This window comes from Bombina bombina, chromosome 1 (assembly GCF_027579735.1).
Source record: "Bombina bombina isolate aBomBom1 chromosome 1, aBomBom1.pri, whole genome shotgun sequence".
Taxonomy (NCBI): Eukaryota; Metazoa; Chordata; class Amphibia; order Anura; family Bombinatoridae; genus Bombina; species Bombina bombina.
Window position 1 is genome coordinate 197703539 of NC_069499.1, and position 22121 is coordinate 197725659.

A 22121-nucleotide genomic window follows, 5' to 3' on the forward strand; every position below is an offset into this window, starting at 1 on the left:
CTGGAAAGCGTAGAGGTCAAAAGGCTATGGCTACCTCTTTCTTTTTGGCTGAAAAGCATAATCCGTTTGGTTTATGAGACTGCTGGACAGCAGCCTCCTGAAAGAATTACAGCTCACTCCACTAGAGCGGTGGCTTCCACATGAGCTTTTAAAAATGATGCTTCTGTTGAACAGATTTGTAAGGCTGCGACTTGGTCTTCGCTTCATATCTTTTCCAAATTTTACAAATTTGATACTTTTGCTTCTTCGGAGGCTATTTTTGGAAGAAGGGTTTTGCAAGCAGTGGTGCCTTCCGTTTAGGTTCCTGTCTTGTCCCTCCCTTCATCCGTGTCCTAAAGCTTTGGTATTGGTATCCCACAAGTTAGGATGAATCCATGGACTCGGTACATGTTGCAAAAGAAAACAAAATTTATGCTTACCTGATAAATTTCTTTCTTTTGCGATGTACAGAGTCCTCGGCCCGCCCTGTCTATTCAAGACAGATAGTATTTTTTATGTAAACTTCAGTCACCTCTGCACCTTTATAGTTTCTCCTTTTCTTCCTTGGCCTTCGATTGAATGACTGGGGGGTGGAGTTAAGGGGGAGCTATATAGACAGCTCTGCTGTGGTGCTCTCTTTGCTACTTCCTGTCAGGAAGGACAATATCCCACAAGTTAGGATGAATCCGTGGACTCGGTACATCGCAAAAGAGAGAATTTTATTAGGTAAGCATAAATTTTGTTTTTACTTTGGTTCCAAAATTATGTGTTTGGCACCATCAAGAACATTGATAAGCCAAAGTTTGAAATACATCTGTCAACCCGAACACATTGTAGGACACAATTGTGATTATTTACTATCCTATTTATTCCTGCCTTGTTTCCATGGGTATTTTTTTTTTTTCTATAGATATAGTTCTATAGATTAGATGTTTAGAGCAGTAATACCACTTTGATTCTCATGTTTGATAATTTTCCAAAAAAGTGACTCCTGGGTTCAAAGAAGCTAGAATTGATGAGCCATCATGGGGCCCATCAAAATCTAACGTTTATCAACAGTAAAACACCATTAAATTCTATGGGGATTTTTGTAGAGAAATAATTTGATACATTTTCCTAAAGAATTGTTATCGACCCCCAGGATAGTAACATTTGTTTTGTAAGAAACTTTAAAAAATCTACACATTAATTTTAAAATAAATTAAATGTTCCTTTAATGCTGACTTTGAGTATTAGTTTTTCATCCAGGTGTTGACAGATTAATTTTTAATTTAGAAGTTAGCCACATGCTTTTTAAGAAGCATACAAAATTATTTGTATATCTATGTAGGAGGCATGTCTAGTCATGGCTTTCTGGATTCTGTTTTAATCCCAGCCTTAAAATGTACAATGATTGATATGATTTGATATTATTGGTTGTGATTTTTTTTTGTATATCTAGAAGTGTATAAAAGTCAGTCTATATATTTATTTTGTAGGAACATTGTTCTAAATCACCCAAGAACAGAGAAAAAAGGAAGGAAGTACAAGAAGGTATTTATTATATGGATGCTATTTTCTGTACATATCTGTGTCTTTAGTTGGTGATCATTTCCTTCCTAATATAGGGAGAGTCCTTGCCTTCATTCCTTACTGTTGGGAAATTCAACACCTGGCCACCAGGAGGAGGCAAATACACCCCAGCCAAAGGCTTAAATATCCTTCCCACTTACTCATTACCCTAGTCATTCTTTGCCTTTCATCACGTTAGGAGGTGGCAGAGAAGTGTCAGAAGATTCTGAGATTCCTGAAAAAGGGTATCTGCCCTTCGAGATAGGACTGCAGTTTTAAGTAGTCATGTTAACCTCTCAGTGAGAGTATTGATGAAAGTTAGTCTGGAGATGCAGGTGAAGTTTTTTTCTGCGAAACCATCCAGACTACTGCTAACAGCTCCTAAGCAATCAGTGTTGACGAGTTTCACTGCCTGGTTTCTTTCACTCAAGTGCATGTCAGGAGCGCTGCTTTTAAGACTGTCACACTTGAGAGGCTGTGTTTTGTTCCACAGCATGGATGCTGGCGGTAGATCGTTTCAATTTTTTACACATAAAACGCCATAACAGGGTCACAATGTGGCTCCTTTATACCTTGATAGGATCCAAGGTTAATATCGTCTGAAGGGGGTTTATTGAACAGTTGGGGTTAATTAATCAGTGTATTAATTATTTACATGCTGCTTTGTGTGATTTTTTTCCTGGGCTGATAGACTGTGTGTTTTTGGCTGGAACAAACAGGTTTCACTTTTAAGTTTCACTTTAGTTTTTTAAAGTTTTGCACAGATCCTATTTGCTGTACTTGTAATAACAGGGGAAGTACGGTCTTGCACTCCATGTGACCGGGTGTGGTCTGTGTTCATTTCCTCCATTCCGGCTGAGACTTGAATCTGAGGAAAGCGTTTCCTCTGTTAACTGTCTGGGTCTAGGAGGTGGTGAGTACTCCAGCCATTGGGAGTATAAAGGTGCAGTTTTCTATAATAAAACAATGACAAACAGCGGTGTCTGTGGCCCTCAGTATATTACCTCCCTCTAACAAACGCAATAGAAAGGTTAAACATAGCTCTCCTGACCCGGAATCATCTAAATATTTATCGGAATTAGATATTATGTCCCAGTTATCTGATGATGAGTTAACCTCTGTAGCTTCAGAGGATGAACTTAATGGGTCGGAGTCCTTAGCGTCTAAGCCTCCTGCTGCAGAGAAACCGTCCTTTAGATTTAAAATTGAGCACTTACGTTTTTTATTAAAGGAGGTTTGGTCTATGTTAGAGGTTCCAGAGGCTGCGCTGCCTAAAGAACCTATGATACCTAAGTTAGACAGAGTTTACAAAAACGGGAAAGTTTTTTACTTTTCCTGTGCCGGTTAAGATGGCGAACATTATTAAGAACGAATGGGAAAGAATTGGTTCTTCCTTTTCCCCCTCGTCTACTTTTAAAAAGTTCTTCCCTGTCCTGGACTCTACTGGATTTGTGGGGCTCCATTCCTAAGGTGGATGGTGCTATCTCTTTGCTTGCTAAACGTACTACTATACCTCTTAAGAATAGTTCTTCTTTCAGAGAACTGATGGATCAGAAAATGGAAACCTTTCTGAGAAAGATGTTTCAACATATGGGATTTTTGTTTCAACCGGTGGCTGCAGTTGCCGTGGTTGCCGGAGCGGCTACCTACTGGTGCGACTTTGTCGGAACTCATTGAGGTGGAGTCTCCCCTCGAGGATATTCAAGACCGAATTAAAGCTCTGAGAATTGCTAATTATTTTATCTGTGATGCTGTCACAGTTCAACATATTGTTTTAGACTAGAAAAAATCAGTGAGTGAATAAATGTAAGTTTGTAGCTACAGGATACAGGTGAACTCTGCTCACTATTGAATTGGTTAATGAGCAAGTGCCTGAAATGTAGCTGTGATACTGAACAGAAAGAAACAGTTTCACTTTGAAAACTACTCACTGACAATGTCGAGTCAGAGTAAGTTACTTTCAGTTTAAGAAGCAGGTTTACAATAAAGTAATAGTTGATAATCAAATAGTAGTTAGCTGTAATAGCTCTGGTAGTGAAGTAATGGTTTAGAATAGGTAGGTTTAGACACATTGATTTGAGAGGTATATTTAGTTCAGTACATTAGATGTTTCAATATAATATGTAAAAGGGTTGACAAGGCAGTTTGTTATACAGAGTACTTGTGTGAAGACCAGAGAGCGTGCAGCCGAATGAGGTGATATGAAGAAACACAGACAGCGTCTGTGAGAGACTGAACAGCGTGCAGGTGAATGACTTGAGCTGGAGGTGCACAGATAGCGTCTGTGAGAGACTAAACAGCGTTTTAGTGAAATGGATAAGCTGCAGGTGCACAGACAGCGTCTGTGAAAGGAGCAGATGAATACCGGACTGCTGGTAACAATAGGAGAGAGTTGGTTGTACACAGACAGCGTCTGTGTGCAGTTGAAGTAACTTCCAGGGATTCAATGGTAAGAAAAGTTCAGTAAGCAAAAACAACTCTCAAAGTTAGAGAGCAATACTAGGCACAAGGTATACTCCATAATCAAGCAATTTGGATAAGCAGGAAGTGGGAATTTAAAGGGAGAGAGGAGAATGGGAGGTATTTAGGATTTAAAGGTACAGGTATGTTACATATCTCCCTCCTCAAGGAATCCGCACAGAGGATTCAGCATATGGTTTGTTAGGAAACCTCTTGTGGAAGTTATCCAATAATCGTGGATTGTGAATATCAGAAACTGGTACCCAGGAATTCTCTTCAGGAGGATAGTGTCGCCATTTAACCAAATACTCCAATCGGTGATGTCGAAGTCTAGAGTCAAGAATTTGTTCAACTTCATATTCCAAATGATCTCCACATTGAATTGGGGGTTCAAGTTTATGAGTTCTTCGTGGGTCGTCCTGATGGGAGTAAGGTTTTAAGAGAGAGACATGAAAACTTGAATGGATTTTATGAGTCAGGCAAGGTCAAAATAACAGCTGATGGATTGATTATCTTTTCGATGACCTTTCTTTCTTAAGATACGATGAGTCCACAGATTTCATCCTTACTTGTGGATATCGCCTCCTGGTAAGCAGGAGGAGGCAAAGAGCACAACAACAGAGCTATATATATAGCTCCTCCCTTCCCTCCCACTCCAGTCATTCTCTTTGCCTGTGTTAGTGATAGGAAGAGGTAAAGTGAAAAAAACCACGTGGTCAATACAGCTTCTGATGTTCTGATGGCAATCTCTGATGTACCCTCCCAGGGCTCTGAATTGGAGGGTATGGAGGTTCTGTCTGAAGGTGAACTTTCTGACTCAGGAAATGGCTTGCCAGTGACAGATTCAGAAGTGGTTTCCTTCAGGTTTAAATTTGAACACCTCCGATTGTTATTGGGGGAGGTTTTGGTTACTTTGGACGACTGCGATTCGATTGTGGTTCCTCCAGAAAAATTGAGTAAGCTGGACAGATATCTTGAAGTCCCTTCTTATTCTGATGTTTTTCCAGTTCCTAAGAGAACTTCAGAAATTATTGCTAAGGAATAGGAGAGACCAGGTTTTCCCTTCTCTCCTCCTATTTCTTTCATGTAATTAGCAAGAGTCCATGAGCTAGTGACGTATGGGATATACATTCCTACCAGGAAGGGCAAAGTTTCCCAAACCTTAAAATGCCTATAAATACACCCCTCACCACACCCACAATTCAGTTTTACAAACTTTGCCTCCCATGGAGGTGGTGAAGTAAGTTTGTGCTAGATTCTACGTTAATATGCGCTTCGCAGCAGGCTGAAGCCCGGTTTTCCTCTGAGTGCAGTGAATGTCAGAGGGATGTGAAGAGAGTATTGCCGATTTGAATACAATGGTCTTCCTCTAGGGGATCTATTTCATAGGTTCTCTGTTATCGGTCGTAGAGATTTCTTCTCCTACCTCCCTTTTCAGATCGACAATATACTCTTATATACCATTACCTCTACTGATTCTCGCTTCAGTACTGGTTTGGCTATCTACTATATGTAGATGAGTGTCTTGGGGTAAGTAAATCTTATTTCTATTTTATGACACTCAAAGCTATGGTTGGGCACTTTATATGTAAAGTTCTAAATATATGTTTTAAACTTATATTTGCCATGATTCAGGTTAATCAGTATTCCTTCTTTCAGACTGTCAGTTTCATTATTTTGGGAAATGCATATGAATAAATATTTTTTCTTACCTTCAAAAATTTTCAAATTGACTTTTTTCCTTGCGGGCTGTTAGGCTCGCGGGGCAGAGGAGTTTTCTGGGGTATTTATACCAGTTCCTTTTAAGGAACAGGATTTGGGGGTTTTATTCAAAACTATTCATTATTTCAAAGATAGAAAATCTTTTTGAATTGTCATATAAGTATATCATCTTTTAGAATGGAGTTTATATGGTCTATTCTGCCTTTTTGGTCAGTAATGGCATTATTTGTTCACAATAGATACAATAGATGCATATCTTCATTTTCTGTTTTCATTCAGATTATTTTCATTTTCTGAGATTCTCTTTTTTTGACAAGCATTACCAATTTGTTGCTTTTCCTTCTGGTCTAGCGACAGCTCTAAAAATCTTTTCAAGGTTCTCACTGTTTCCTTATTTATTACGGTCTCGTGGTACTGGCTCAGTCTTTTCGTTCTGCGGAATCTCATGCGATTCAACTTTTGTTGTTTCTTCAAGACATAGTTAGAGGATTTTTTTTTATCAAAAGCTCTTTGATTCCTCAGACAAGGGTCACCTTTTTTTAAGGTTTCCAGATAGATTGTGTCAATGTCTTTGTCTCTAGCAGACAAGTGACAATTTTATTGGGTTCCGTTTGTCGGAACCTTCAGTCTCTATTATTTCCTTCAGTTGCTATATGTATGGAAGTTTTTGGTATTATGGCTGCAGCATTGGATTCAATTCCCTTTGCTCATTTTCATAAGAAACCTTTCCAGTTTTTTATACTGAATTAATGGTGCATGGATTCTAGGATATCACTTTTTATATCCTTGAATCCCAATGTTCAACTATCTTTGATTTGGTGGTTAGATCTCCATCATATAATTCTACGGGTCTCTTCGGTTCATTCAACCTGGACCATGATCACTTCAGATGCGAGTCTTTTAGGTTGGAAGGCTGTCTGGGGATCTCTGTCAGCACAAGGGGTTTGGAAATCTCAAGAGGCGAGATTACCAATCGATATTTTGGAACTCCGTGCATTTTTCAGAGTTCTTCAGTTTTGGCTTCTTTTTGAAGAAAGAGACGTTTATTGTTTTTCAGACAGACAATGTCACAACTGTGGCGTATGTCAATCATCAGGGTGGGACTCTCAGTCCTTAGGCTGTGAAAGAAGTATCTCGGATACTTGCTTGACTAAATCCAGCTCCTGTCTAATTTCTGCGGTCCATTTCCCAGGTATAGACAATTGGGAAACGGATTATCTCTGTCAATCAAGTTTTACATTCGGGAGAATGGTCTCTTTACCCAGATGTGTTTTTTCAAATTGTTCAGATGTGTGGGCTTCCAGAAACAGATCTGATGGCATCTCATCTAAACAAGGAACTTCCCAGGGGCCTATTCAGGTCCGGGGATCCTCTGGCGGAAGCAGTGTATGCATTGACACTTTCTTGGAGTTATCAATCTGCCTATATTTCTCCTGTTAAGTGTGGTCAGTCCACGGGTCATCATTACTTCTGGAATATTAACTCCTCCCCAACAGGAAGTGCAAGAGGATTCACCCAGCAGAGCTGCTACATAGCTCCTCCCCTCTACGTCACCCCCAGTCATTCTCTTGCACCCAACGAATAGATAGGATGTGTGAGAGGACTGTGGTGATTATACTTAGTTTTATACCTTCAATCAAAAGTTTGTTATTTTATAATAGCACCGGAGTGTGTTATTCCTTCTCTGGTAGAATTTGAAGAAGAATCTACCTGAGTTTTTTCTATGATTTTAGCCGGCGTAGTTAAGATCATATTGCTGTTTCTCGGCCATCTGAGGAGAGGTAAACTTCAGATCAGGGGACAGCGGGCAGATTAATCTGCAAGAGGTATGTAGCAGCTTATTATTTTCTGACAATGGAATTGATGAGAAAATTCTGCCATACCGATATAATGTAAACTCAGCCTTAAATGCAGTAGCAGCAACTGGTATCAGGCTGTCATGTATGTATATTTTACACTTCAGTATTCTGGGGAATGGCACTTCACTGGAATTATACTGTATGCATAAGACTTTAGCCTAATTTGCAGGGACTAGCAACAGGCTTTTTAATAACACTTAATTTATTTATGTTAAATGTTTTTTGCTGGCATGTAAAATCGTTTAATTTTCTGAGGTACTGGGTGAAAAAATGTTTTGGGCACTATTTTTCCACTTGGCAGTCGTTTTTATTTAATTTATGACAGTTTACTGATCTCTCTCACTGTTGTGTATGAGGGGGAGGGGCCTTTTTTGGCGCTTTTGCTACGCATCAAAAAATTCAGTCAGAAGTTTATTGTCTTCCCTGCATGATCCGGTTCATCTCTACAGAACTCAGGGGTCTTCAAAACTTGTTTTGAGGGAGGTAATCACTCACAGCAGAGCTGTGAGATTGTAGTTGACTGTGATAAAAAACGTTTATTTCTGTATTTTTTTTTTTTTTCTGCTATCAGGGTTAGTTATCCTTTGCTAATGGGAGCAATCCTTTGCTAAAAATGTGTTTTTTACAAAGATTTGATGCTATAACTTTTCAGTTTATCAATTTTCAACTGTCATAACTTTTTCTGTGCTTCTTATAGGCACAGTACGTTTTCATATTATAGTAAATTACTTGAAAAGTATTTCCAAGTTGCTAGTTTATTTGCTAGTGTGTTAAACATGTCTGATTCAGAGGAAGATATCTGTGCTATATGTGCTAAAGCCAAAGTGGAGCCCAATAGAAATTTATGTACTAACTGCATTGATGCTACTTTAAATAAAAGTCAATCTGTACAAATTGAACATATTTCACCATACAACGAGGGGAGAGTTATGCCGACTAACTCACCTCACGTGTCAGTACCTGCATCTCCCGCTCGGGAGGTGCGTGATATTGTAGCGCCGAGTACATCTGGGCGGCCATTACAAATCACATTACAGGATATGGCTACTGTTATGACTGAAGTTTTGGCTAAATTACCAGAACTAAGAGGTAAGCGTGATCACTCTGGGGTGAGAACAGAGTGCGCTGATAATATTAGGGCCATGTCAGACACTGCGTCACAATTTGCAGAACATGAGGACGGAGAACTTCATTCTGCGGGTGACGGTTCTGATCCAAACAGACTGGATTCAGATATTTCAAATTTTAAATTTAAGCTGGAAAACCTCCGTGTATTACTAGGGGAGGTGTTAGCGGCTCTGAATGATTGTAACACAGTTGCAATACCAGAGAAATTGTGTAGGTTGGATAAATATTTTGCGGTACCGTCGAGTACTGACGTTTTTCCTATACCTAAGAGACTTACTGAAATTGTTACTAAGGAGTGGGATAGACCCGGTGTGCCGTTCTCACCCCCTCCAATATTTAGAAAGATGTTTCCAATAGACGCCACCACACGGGACTTATGGCAAACGGTCCCTAAGGTGGAGGGAGCAGTTTCTACTTTAGCTAAGCGTACCACTATCCCGGTGGAGGATAGCTGTGCCTTTTCAGATCCAATGGATAAAAAGTTAGAGGGTTACCTTAAGAAAATGTTTGTTCAACAAGGTTTTATATTGCAACCTCTTGCATGCATTGCGCCTGTCACGGCTGCAGCAGCATTTTGGTTTGAGTCTCTGGAAGAGACACTTGAATCAGCTCCATTAGATGAGATTACACACAAGCTTAAAGCCCTTAAGTTAGCTAACTCATTTATTTCGGATGCCGTAGTACATTTAACTAAACTTACGGCTAAGAATTCCGGATTCGCCATTCAGGCGCGCAGAGCACTGTGGCTAAAATCCTGGTCAGCTGATGTTACTTCTAAATCTAAATTGCTTAATATTCCTTTCAAAGGGCAGACCTTATTCGGGCCCGGGTTGAAAGAAATTATCGCTGACATTACAGGAGGTAAAGGCCATGCCCTGTCTCAAGACAGAGCCAAACCTAAGGCTAGACAGTCTAATTTTCGTTCCTTTCGTAATTTCAAAGCAGGAGCAGCATCAACTTCCTCTGCACCAAAACAGGAAGGAGCTGTTGCTCGCTACAGACAAGGCTGGAGACCTAACCAGTCCTGGAACAAGGGCAAGCAGGCCAGGAAACCTGCTGCTGCCCCTAAGACAGCATGAATCTAGGGCCCCCGATCCGGGAACGGATCTAGTGGGGGGCAGACTTTCTCTCTTCGCCCAGGCTTGGGCAAGAGATGTCCAGGATCCCTGGGCGTTAGAGATCATATCTCAGGGATACCTTCTGGACTTCAAATCCTCTCCCCCAAGAGGGAGATTTCATCTGTCAAGGTTGTCAACAAACCAAATAAAGAAAGAGGCGTTTCTACGCTGTGTACAAGATCTTTTATTAATGGGAGTGATCCATCCGGTTCCGCGGTCGGAACAAGGACAAGGGTTTTACTCAAATCTGTTTGTGGTTCCCAAAAAAGAGGGAACTTTCAGGCCAATCTTGGATTTAAAGATCCTAAACAAATTCCTAAGAGTTCCATCGTTCAAAATGGAAACTATTCGGACAATTTTACCCATGATCCAAAAGGGTCAGTACATGACCACAGTGGATTTAAAGGATGCTTACCTTCACATACCGATTCACAAAGATCATTACCGGTATCTAAGGTTTGCCTTTCTAGACAGGCATTACCAGTTTGTAGCTCTTCCATTCGGATTGGCTACGGCTCCAAGAATCTTCACAAAGGTTCTGGGTGCTCTTCTGGCGGTACTAAGACCGCAAGGAATTTCGGTTGCTCCGTACCTAGACGACATTCTGATACAAGCTTCAAGCTTTCAAACTGCCAAGTCTCATACAAGAGACTTGGGGACTCTTATAGATTCTGTAGAAATGAAGATTTACCTGACAGAAGACAGGTTAACAAAGCTTCAAAATGCATGCCGTGTCCTTCATTCCATTCAACACCCGTCAGTAGCCCAATGCATGGAGGTGATCGGCTTAATGGTAGCGGCAATGGACATAGTACCCTTTGCACGCCTACATCTCAGACCGCTGCAATTGTGCATGCTAAGTCAGTGGAATGGGGATTACTCAGACTTGTCCCCTACTCTGAATCTGGATCAAGAGACCAGAAATTCTCTTCTATGGTGGCTTTCTCGGCCACATCTGTCCAGGGGGATGCCATTCAGCAGGCCGGACTGGACAATTGTAACAACAGACGCCAGCCTACTAGGTTGGGGCGCTGTCTGGAATTCTCTGAAGGCTCAGGGACAATGGAATCAGGAGGAGAGTCTCCTACCAATAAACATTCTGGAATGGAGAGCAGTTCTCAATGCCCTTCTGGCTTGGCCCCAGTTAACAACTCGGGGGTTCATCAGGTTTCAGTCGGACAACATCACGACTGTAGCTTACATCAACCATCAGGGAGGGACAAGAAGCTCCCTAGCAATGATGGAAGTATCAAAGATAATTCGCTGGGCAGAGTCTCACTCTTGCCACCTGTCAGCAATCCACATCCCGGGAGTGGAGAACTGGGAGGCGGATTTCCTAAGTCGTCAGACTTTTCATCCGGGGGAGTGGGAACTTCATCCGGAGGTCTTTGCCCAAATACTTCGACGTTGGGGCAAACCAGAGATAGATCTCATGGCGTTTCGACAGAACACCAAGCTTCCTCGTTACGGGTCCAGATCCAGGGATCCGGGAGCAGTTCTGATAGATGCTTTGACAGCACCTTGGACCTTCGGGATGGCTTATGTGTTTCCACCTTTCCCGATGCTTCCTCGATTGATTGCAAGAATCAAACAGGAGAGAGCATCAGTGATTCTAATAGCACCTGCATGGCCACACAGGACTTGGTATGCAGATCTAGTGGACATGTCATCCTGTCCACCTTGGTCTCTACCTCTGAAACAGGACCTTCTGATCCAGGGTCCCTTCAAACATCAAAATCTAATTTCTCTGAAGCTGACTGCTTGGAAATTGAACGCTTGGTTTTAACCAAAACGTGGTTTTTCTGAGTCAGTTATTGATACCTTAATACAGGCTAGGAAGCCTGTTACCAGAAAGATTTACCATAAGATATGGCGCAAATACTTATATTGGTGCGAATCCAAGAGTTACTCATGGAGTAAGGTTAGGATTCCGAGGATATTGTCTTTTCTACAAGAAGGTTTAGAAAAGGGTTTATCCGCTAGTTCTTTAAAGGGACAGATTTCAGCTCTGTCCATTCTTTTACACAAACGTCTGTCAGAAGTTCCGGACGTTCAAGCTTTTTGTCAGGCTTTAGCTAGGATCAAGCCTGTGTTTAAAACTGTTGCTCCACCATGGAGTTTGAACTTAGTTCTTAATGTTTTACAGGGTGTTCCGTTTGAACTCCTTCATTCCATTGATATCAAGCTGTTATCTTGGAAAGTTCTGTTTTTAATGGCGATTTCCTCGGCTCGTAGAGTCTCTGAGTTATCAGTCTTACATTGTGATTCTCCTTATCTGATTTTTCATTCAGACAAGGTAGTTCTGCGTACTAAACCTGGGTTCCTACCTAAGGTGGTCACTAACAGGAATATCAATCAAGAGATTGTGGTTCCATCTTTGTGTCCTAATCCTTCTTCAAAGAAGGAACGTCTGCTACACAATCTAGATGTAGTCCGTGCCCTGAAATTTTATCTACAAGCAACTAAGGATTTTCGACAAACGTCTTCCCTGTTTGTCGTTTATTCTGGTCACAGGAGAGGTCAAAAAGCTTCGGCTACCTCTCTCTCTTTTTGGCTTCGTAGCATAATACGGTTAGCCTATGAGACTGCTGGACAGCAGCCTCCTGAAAGAATTACAGCACATTCTACTAGAGCTGTGGCTTCCACTTGGGCCTTTAAGAATGAGGCTTCTGTTGAACAGATTTGCAAGGCTGCAACTTGGTCTTCTCTTCATACTTTTTCCAAATTTTACAAATTTGACACTTTTGCTTCTTCGGAGGCTGTTTCTCCAACATAGGTGTGTCCGGTCCACGGCGTCATCCTTACTTGTGGGATATTCTCTTCCCCAACAGGAAATGGCAAAGAGCCCAGCAAAGCTGGTCACATGATCCCTCCTAGGCTCCGCCTACCCCAGTCATTCTCTTTGCCGTTGTACAGGCAACATCTCCACGGAGATGGCTTAGAGTTTTTTAGTGTTTAACTGTAGTTTTTATTATTCAATCAAGAGTTTGTTATTTTGAAATAGTGCTGGTATGTACTATTTACTCAGAAACAGAAAAGAGATGAAGATTTCTGTTTGTATGAGGAAAATGATTTTAGCAACCGTAACTAAAATCCATGGCTGTTCCACACAGGACTGTTGAGAGCTATTAACTTCAGTTGGGGGAACAGTATGCAGTCTCTTGCTGCTTGAGGTATGACACATTCTAACAAGACGATGTAATGCTGGAAGCTGTCATTTTCCCTATGGGATCCGGTAAGCCATGTTTATTACGATCGTAAATAAGGGCTTCACAAGGGCTTATTAAGACTGTAGACTTTTTCTGGGCTAAATCGATTCATTATTAACACATATTTAGCCTTGAGGAATCATTTTATCTGGGTATTTTGATATAATAATATCGGCAGGCACTGTATTAGACACCTTATTCCTTAGGGGCTTTCCCAAAGCATAAGCAGAGCCTCATTTTCGCGCCGGTGTGGCGCACTTGTTTTTGAGAGGCATGGCATGCAGTCGCATGTGAGAGGAGCTCTGACACTTAGAAAAGACTTTCTGAAGGCGTCATTTGGTATCGTATTCCCCTTTGGGCTTGGTTGGGTCTCAGCAAAGCAGATACCAGGGACTGTAAAGGGGTTAAAGTTTAAAACGGCTCCGGTTCCGTTATTTTAAGGGTTAAAGCTTCCAAATTTGGTGTGCAATACTTTTAAGGCTTTAAGACACTGTGGTGAAAATTTGGTGAATTTTACACAATTCCTTCATGTTTTTTCGCAATTGCAGTAATAAAGTGTGTTCAGTTTAAAATTTAAAGTGACAGTAACGGTTTTATTTTAAAACGTTTTTGTACTTTGTTATCAAGTTTATGCCTGTTTAACATGTCTGAACTACCAGATAGACTGTGTTCTGAATGTGGGGAAGCCAGAATTCCTATTCATTTAAATAAATGTGATTTATGTGATAATGACAATGATGCCCAAGATGATTCCTCAAGTGAGGGGAGTAAGCATGGTACTGCATCATTCCCTCCTTCGTCTACACGAGTCTTGCCCACTCAGGAGGCCCCTAGTACATCTAGCGCGCCAATACTCCTTACTATGCAACAATTAACGGCTGTAATGGATAATTCTGTCAAAAACATTTTAGCCCAAATGAACACTTGTCAGCGTAAGCGCGGCTGCTCTGTTTTAGATACTGAAGAGCATGGCAACGCTGATACTAATATCTCTGAAGGGCCCCTAACCCAGTCTGATGGGGCCAGGGAGGTTTTGTCTGAGGGAGAAATTACTGATTCAGGGAACATTTCTCAACAGGCTGAACCTGATGTGATTGCATTTAAATTTAAGTTGGAACATCTCCGCATTCTGCTTAAGGAGGTATTATCCACTCTGGATGATTGTCCGTGTCCTAAAGCTTTGGTATTGGTTCCCACAAGTAAGGATGACGCCGTGGACCGGACACACCTATGTTGGAGAAAACAGAATTTATGTTTACCTGATAAATTACTTTCTCCAACGGTGTGTCCGGTCCACGGCCCGCCCTGGTCTTTTAATCAGGTCTGATAATTTATTTTCTTTAACTACAGTCACCACGGTATCATATGGTTTCTCCTATGCAAATATTCCTCCTTAACGTCGGTCGAATGACTGGGGTAGGCGGAGCCTAGGAGGGATCATGTGACCAGCTTTGCTGGGCTCTTTGCCATTTCCTGTTGGGGAAGAGAATATCCCACAAGTAAGGATGACGCCGTGGACCGGACACACCGTTGGAGAAAGTAATTTATCAGGTAAACATAAATTCTGTTTTTTGGGAGAAAGGTTCTTCAGGCAGTGGTTCCTTCCGTATAAAGAGCCTGCCTGTCCCTCCCGTCATCCGTGTACTTTAGCTTTGGTATTGGTATCCCAGAAGTAATGATGACCCGTGGACTGACCACACTTAACAGGAGAAAACAAAATTTATGCTTACCTGATAAATTCCTTTCTCCTGTAGTGTGGTCAGTCCACGGCCCGCCCTGTTTTTTATGGCAGGTAAAAAATTTTTGAATTATACTCCAGTCACCACTACACCCTTTGGCTTCTCCTTTCTCGTTGGTCCTTGGTCGAATGACTGGAGGTGACGTAGAGGGGAGGAGCTATGTAGCAGCTCTGCTGGGTGAATCCTCTTGCACTTCCTGTTGGGGAGGAGTTAATATCCCAGAAGTAATGATGACCCGTGGACTGACCACACTACAGGAGAAAGGAATTTATCAGGTAAGCATAAATTTTGTTTTCTTCTGTTAAGTGTGATCAGTCCACGGGTCATCATTACTTCTGGGATATTACTCCTCCCCAACAGGAAGTGCAAGAGGATTCACCCAGCAGAGCTGCATATAGCTCCTCCCCTCTACGTCACTCCCAGTCATTCTCTTGCACCCAACGACTAGATAGGATGTGTGAGAGGACTATGGTGATTATACTTAGTTTTATATCTTCAATCAAAAGTTTGTTATTTTAAAATAGCACCGGAGTGTGTTATTACCTCTCTGGCAGAGTTTGAAGAAGAATCTACCAGAGTTTTTGCTATGATTTTAGCCGGAGTAGTTAAGATCATATTGCTGTTTCTCGGCCATCTGAGGAGAGGTAAACTTCAGATCAGGGGACAGCGGGCAGATGAATCTGCATAGAGGTATGTAGCAGCTTTTATTTTCTGACAATGGAATTGATGAGAAAATCCTGCCATACCGATATAATGTCATGTATGTATACTTTACACTTCAGTATTCTGGGGAATGGTACTTCACTAGAATTACACTGTAAGAAATACATAAAGCTGTTTAATAACTAGAGATTATGTTTAACGTTTTTGCTGGAATGTAAAATCGTTTTCATTTACTGAGGTACTGAGTGAATAAATGTTTGGGCACTATTTTTCCACTTGGCAGTTGCTTAATCTGTTTTCTGACAGTTTCTGTTCTCCCTCACTGCTGTGTGTGAGGGGGAGGGGCCGTTTTTTGGCGCTTTTACTACGCATCAAATATTTCAGTCAGCAACTCATTGTATTCCCTGCATGATCCGGTTCATCTCTACAGAGCTCAGGGGTCTTCAAAACTTATTTTGAGGGAGGTAATTTCTCTCAGCAGAGCTGTGAGAATTGTAGTTTGACTGAGATAAAAAACGTTTATTCTGTAATTTGTTTCCTGCTTTCAGAATTTGTTATCTTTGCTAATGGGATTAAACCTTTGCTAAAGTTGTGTTGTTTACAAGGATTGAGGCTATAACTGTTTCAATTTATTAATTTTCAACTGTCATAGATCTTCTGTGCTTCTTAAAGGCACAGTACGTTTTAATATTATTCTAATTGAATTGTATTTCCAAGTTGCAAGTTTATTTGCTAGTGTGTTAAACATGTCTGATTCAGAGGATGATACCTGTGTCATTTGTTGCAATGCCAAAGTGGAGCCCAATAGAAATTTATGTACTAACTGTATTGATGCTACTTTAAATAAAAGTCAATCTGTACAAATTGAACAAATTTCACCAAACAACGAGGGGAGAGTTATGCCGACTAACTCGCCTCACGTGTCAGTACCTACATCTCCCGCTCAGAGGGAGGTGCGTGATATTGTAGCGCCGAGTACATCTGGGCGGCCATTACAAATCACATTACAGGATATGGCTACTGTTATGACTGAGGTTTTGGCTAAATTACCAGAACTAAGAGGTAAGCGTGATCACTCTGGGGTGAGAACAGAGTGCGCTGATAATATTAGGGCCATGTCAGACACTGCGTCACAGGTGGCAGAACATGAGGACAGAGAACTTCATTCTGTGGGTGACGGTTCTGATCCAAACAGACTGGATTCAGATATTTCAAATTTTAAATTTAAACTGGAAAACCTCCGTGTATTACTAGGGGAGGTGTTAGCGGCTCTGAATGATTGTAACACAGTTGCAATACCAGAGAAAATGTGTAGGTTGGATAAATATTTTGCGGTACCGACGAGTACTGAGGTTTTTCCTATACCTAAGAGACTTACTGAAATTGTTACTAAGGAGTGGGATAGACCCGGTGTGCCGTTCTCACCCCCTCCGATATTTAGAAAAATGTTTCCAATAGACGCCACCACAAGGGACTTATGGCAAACGGTCCCTAAGGTGGAGGGAGCAGTTTCTACCTTAGCTAAGCGTACCACTATCCCGGTGGAGGATAGCTGTGCTTTTTCAGATCCAATGGATAAAAAGTTAGAGGGTTACCTTAAGAAAATGTTTGTTCAACAAGGTTTTATATTGCAACCCCTTGCATGCATTGCGCCGATCACGGCTGCAGCGGCATTCTGGATTGAGTCTCTGGAAGAGAACATTGGTTCAGCTACTCTGGACGACATTACGGACAGGCTTAGAGTCCTTAAACTAGCTAATTCATTCATTTCGGAGGCCATAGTACATCTTACTAAACTTACGGCGAAGAATTCAGGATTCGCCATTCAGGCACGCAGGGCGCTGTGGCTAAAATCCTGGTCAGCTGATGTTACTTCTAAGTCTAAATTGCTTAATATACCTTTCAAAGGGCAGACCTTATTCGGGCCCGGGTTGAAAGAGATTATCGCTGACATTACAGGAGGTAAAGGCCATGCCCTGCCTCAGGACAAAGCCAAAGTTAAGGCTAGACAGTCTAATTTTCGTTCCTTTCGTAATTTCAAAGCAGGAGCAGCATCAACTTCCTCTGCACCAAAACAGGAAGGAGCTGTTGCTCGCTACAGACAAGGCTGGAAACCTAACCAGTCCTGGAACAAGGGCAAGCAGGCCAGGAAACCTGCTGCTGCCCCTAAAACAGCATGAATTGAGGGCCCCCGATCCGGGATCGGATCTAGTGGGGGGCAGACTTTCTCTCTTCGCCCAGGCTTGGGCAAGAGATGTCCAGGATCCCTGGGCGCTAGAGATAATATCTCAGGGATACCTTCTGGACTTCAAATACTCTCCTCCAAGAGAGAGATTTCATCTGTCAAGATTGTCAACAATCCAGACAAAGAAAGAGGCGTTTCTACGCTGCGTACAAGAGCTCTTGTTAATGGGAGTAATCCATCCAGTTCCACGATCGGAACAGGGACAGGGGTTTTACTCAAATCTGTTTGTGGTTCCCAAAAAAGAGGGAACTTTCAGACCAATCCTGGACTTAAAGATCCTAAACAAATTCCTAAGAGTTCCATCGTTCAAGATGGAGACTATTCGGACAATTTTACCTATGATCCAAGAGGGTCAGTACATGACCACTGTAGATTTAAAAGATGCTTACCTTCACATACCGATTCACAAAGATCATTATCGGTACCTAAGGTTTGCCTTCCTAGACAGGCATTACCAGTTTGTGGCTCTTCCATTCGGATTGGCTACAGCTCCCAGAATCTTCACAAAGGTTCTGGGTGCTCTTCTGGCGGTACTAAGACCGCGGGGAATCTCGGTAGCTCCATACCTAGACGACATTCTGATACAAGCTTCAAGCTTTCAAACTGCCAAGTCTCATACAGAGTTAGTGCTGGCATTTCTAAGGTCACATGGATGGAAGGTGAACGAAAAGAAGAGTTCACTCGTTCCACTCACAAGAGTTCCCTTCCTGAGTACTCTTATAGATTCTGTAGAAATGAAGATTTACCTGACAGAGGACAGGCTAACAAGACTTCAAAGTGCTTGCCGCACCCTACATTCCATTCAACACCCGTCAGTGGCTCAATGCATGGAGGTAATCGGCTTAATGGTAGCGGCAATGGACATAGTACCCTTTGCACGCTTACACCTCAGACCACTGCAACTGTGCATGCTAAGTCAGTGGAATGGGGATTACTCAGACTTATCCCCTTCTCTGAATCTGGATCAAGAGACCAGAAATTCTCTTCTATGGTGGCTTTCTCGGCCACATATGTCCAGGGGGATGCCGTTCAGCAGACCAGACTGGACAATTGTAACAACAGACGCCAGCCTTCTAGGTTGGGGTGCAGTCTGGAATTCTCTGAAGGCTCAGGGACAATGGAGTCAGGAGGAGAGTCTCCTGCCAATAAACATTCTGGAATTGAGAGCAGTTCTCAATGCCCTCCTGGCTTGGCCCCAGTTGACAACTCGGGGGTTCATCAGGTTTCAGTCGGACAACATCACGACTGTTGCTTACATCAACCATCAGGGAGGGACAAGAAGCTCCCTAGCTATGATGGAAGTATCAAAGATAATTCTCTGGGCAGAGTCTCACTCTTGCCACCTGTCAGCAATCCACATCCCGGGAGTGGAGAACTGGGAGGCGGATTTCTTAAGTCGTCAGACTTTTCATCCGTGGGAGTGGGAACTTCATCCGGAGGTCTTTGCCCAAATACTGTGACGTTGGGGCAAACCAGAGATAGATCTCATGGCGTCTCGACAGAACGCCAAGCTTCCTCGTTACGGGTCCAGATCCAGGGATCCAGGAGCAGTCCTGATAGATGCTCTGACAGCACCTTGGGACTTCAGGATGGCTTACGTGTTTCCACCCTTCCCGTTGCTTCCTCGATTGATTGCCAGAATCAAACAAAAGAGAGCATCAGTGATTCTAATAGCACCTGCGTGGCCACGCAGGACTTGGTATGCAGACCTGGTGGACATGTCATCCTGTCCACCTTGGTCTCTACCTCTGAAACAGGACCTTCTGATACAGGGTCCCTTCAAACATCAAAATCTAACTTCTCTGAAGCTGACTGCTTGGAAATTGAACGCTTGATTTTATCAAGACGTGGGTTTTCTGAGTCAGTTATTGATACCTTAATACAGGCTAGGAAACCTGTTACCAGAAAGATTTACCATAAGATATGGCGTAAATACCTATATTGGTGTGAATCCAAAGGTTACTCTTGGAGTAAGGTTAGGATTCCTAGGATATTGTCTTTTCTACAAGAAGGTTTAGAAAAGGGTTTATCTGCTAGTTCTTTAAAGGGACAGATCTCAGCTCTGTCCATTCTGTTACACAAACGTCTGTCAGAAGTTCCTGACGTCCAGGCTTTTTGTCAGGCTTTGGCCAGGATTAAGCCTGTGTTTAAAACTGTTGCTCCACCATGGAGTTTAAACCTTGTTCTTAATGTTTTACAGGGCGTTCCGTTTGAACCCCTTCATTCCATTGATATAAAGTTGTTATCTTGGAAAGTTCTATTTTTAATGGCTATTTCCTCGGCTCGAAGAGTCTCTGAATTATCAGCCTTACATTGTGATTCTCCTTATTTGATTTTTCATTCGGATAAGGTAGTCCTGCGTACTAAACCTGGGTTCTTACCTAAGGTAGTTACTAACAGGAATATCAATCAAGAGATTGTTGTTCCTTCTTTATGCCCAAATCCTTCTTCAAAGAAGGAACGTCTACTGCACAACCTGGATGTAGTCCGTGCTCTAAAATTTTACTTACAGGCAACTAAGGAATTTCGACAAACGTCTTCTCTGTTTGTCATTTACTCTGGGCAGAGGAGAGGTCAAAAAGCTTCCGCTACCTCTCTTTCTTTTTGGCTTCGTAGCATAATTCGTTTAGCTTATGAGACTGCTGGACAGCAGCCTCCTGAAAGAATTACAGCTCATTCTACTAGAGCTGTGGCTTCCACTTGGGCCTTCAAGAATGAGGCCTCTGTTGAACAGATTTGCAAGGCTGCAACTTGGTCTTCGCTTCATACTTTTTCCAAATTTTACAAATTTGACACTTTTGCTTCATCGGAGGCTATTTTTGGGAGAAAGGTTCTTCAGGCAGTGGTTCCTTCTGTATAAAGAGCCTGCCTATCCCTCCCGTCATCCGTGTACTTTTGCTTTGGTATTGGTATCCCAGAAGTAATGATGACCCGTGGACTGATCACACTTAACAGAAGAAAACATAATTTATGCTTACCTGATAAATTCCTTTCTTCTGTAGTGTGATCAGTCCACGGCCCGCCCTGTTTTTAAGGCAGGTAAATATTTTTTAATTTATACTCCAGTCACCACTTCACCCTTGGCTTTTCCTTTCTCGTTGGTCCTTGGTTGAATGACTGGGAGTGACGTAGAGGGGAGGAGCTATATGCAGCTCTGCTGGGTGAATCCTCTTGCACTTCCTGTTGGGGAGGAGTAATATCCCAGAAGTAATGATGACCCGTGGACTGATCACACTACAGAAGAAAGGAATTTATCAGGTAAGCATAAATTATGTTTTTTTCGCCTCTGGTTCTTCTTTTTAGAGTGATTTTCAAAATCATCAGGGAGCAATCTTTTGTGTTGCTGGTGGCTCCAGCATGGCCACACAGGTTTTGGTATATGGTTCTTGTTCGGATGTCCAGTTGCCAATCTTGGTCACTTCCATTAAGGCCAGACCTTATATCTTAACATTCATTTTTTCCATCAGGAACTCAAATTATTAATTTGATGGTATGGAGTTTTAACGCTTTGTACATAGTCATAGAAGTTCTTTGACTCAGTGATTAATACTATGTTGCAGGCTGGTAAATCTGTGTCTAGTAAGAATTATTATCGAGTTTGAAAGATTTACATCTCTTGATGCTCTTTTCATAAATTCTCTTGGCATTCTTTTAGAATTCCTAGTATTTTATAGTTTTCTTCAGGATGGTTTAGATAAGGGTTTTTGTCTGCAAGTTCCTTGCAAGGACAAATCTCTGCTTTTTCTGTGCTAATTTGCTAATCTTTCTGTTATTCATTGTTTTGTTCAGGCTTTGGTTCATATCAAGTCTGTCATTTAAGCCAATTTCTCCTCCTTGGAGTCTTAATTTGGTTCTGAGGGCTTTACAGGCTCTTCCGTTTGAGCATATGCTTTCTTTGGACATTTAAATTACTTTCATGGAAAGTATTGTTCCTTTAGACATCTTTTCAGCTAGAACAGTTTTTGAATTATCTGCTCTTTCTTGTGAGTCTCCTTTTTCTGATTTTTCATCAGGATAAGGTGGTTTTGCTGTCTTCTTTTCATTTTTTACCTAAAGTTGTGAATTTTAACAACATTAGTAGAGGAATTATTGTCGCTTCCTTGTGTCCTAATACTAAGGATTCTTTGGAGAGATTCTTACATTCTTTGGATGTGGTAAGAGTTTTGAAATTATGTTGAAGCTATTCAGATTTCAGAAAGACTTCTAGTCTTTGTTATCTCTTCTGGTTTTAGGAAAGGTCAGAATGCTTCTGCCATTTCTTTGGCATCTTGGTTAAAGCTTTTTGATTGATCTTGCTTATTTGGAGTCGGGTTAATTCCCGCCTCGAGGATTACGGCTCATTCTACTAGGTCAGTTTCTACTTCCTGGGCTTTTAAGAATGAAGCTTCTGTTGATCAGATTTGCAAAGCAACGACTTGGTCTTCTTTGCATACTTTTACTAAATTCTA

At 41.8% G+C, this 22121-nt stretch overlaps 1 protein-coding gene across 1 annotated transcript in view; it reads left to right on the forward strand.

Moving 5' to 3' along the window:
• The window catches only part of MGA (MAX dimerization protein MGA), a 1137718-nt gene that overhangs the window by 379158 nt on the left and 736439 nt on the right, over positions 1-22121 (forward strand). Inside the window, exon 12 of the mRNA XM_053697822.1 lies at positions 1458-1512. Within this exon, the coding sequence (XP_053553797.1) occupies positions 1458-1512 (55 nt within the window). The remainder of the gene's footprint in view (positions 1-1457; positions 1513-22121) is intronic.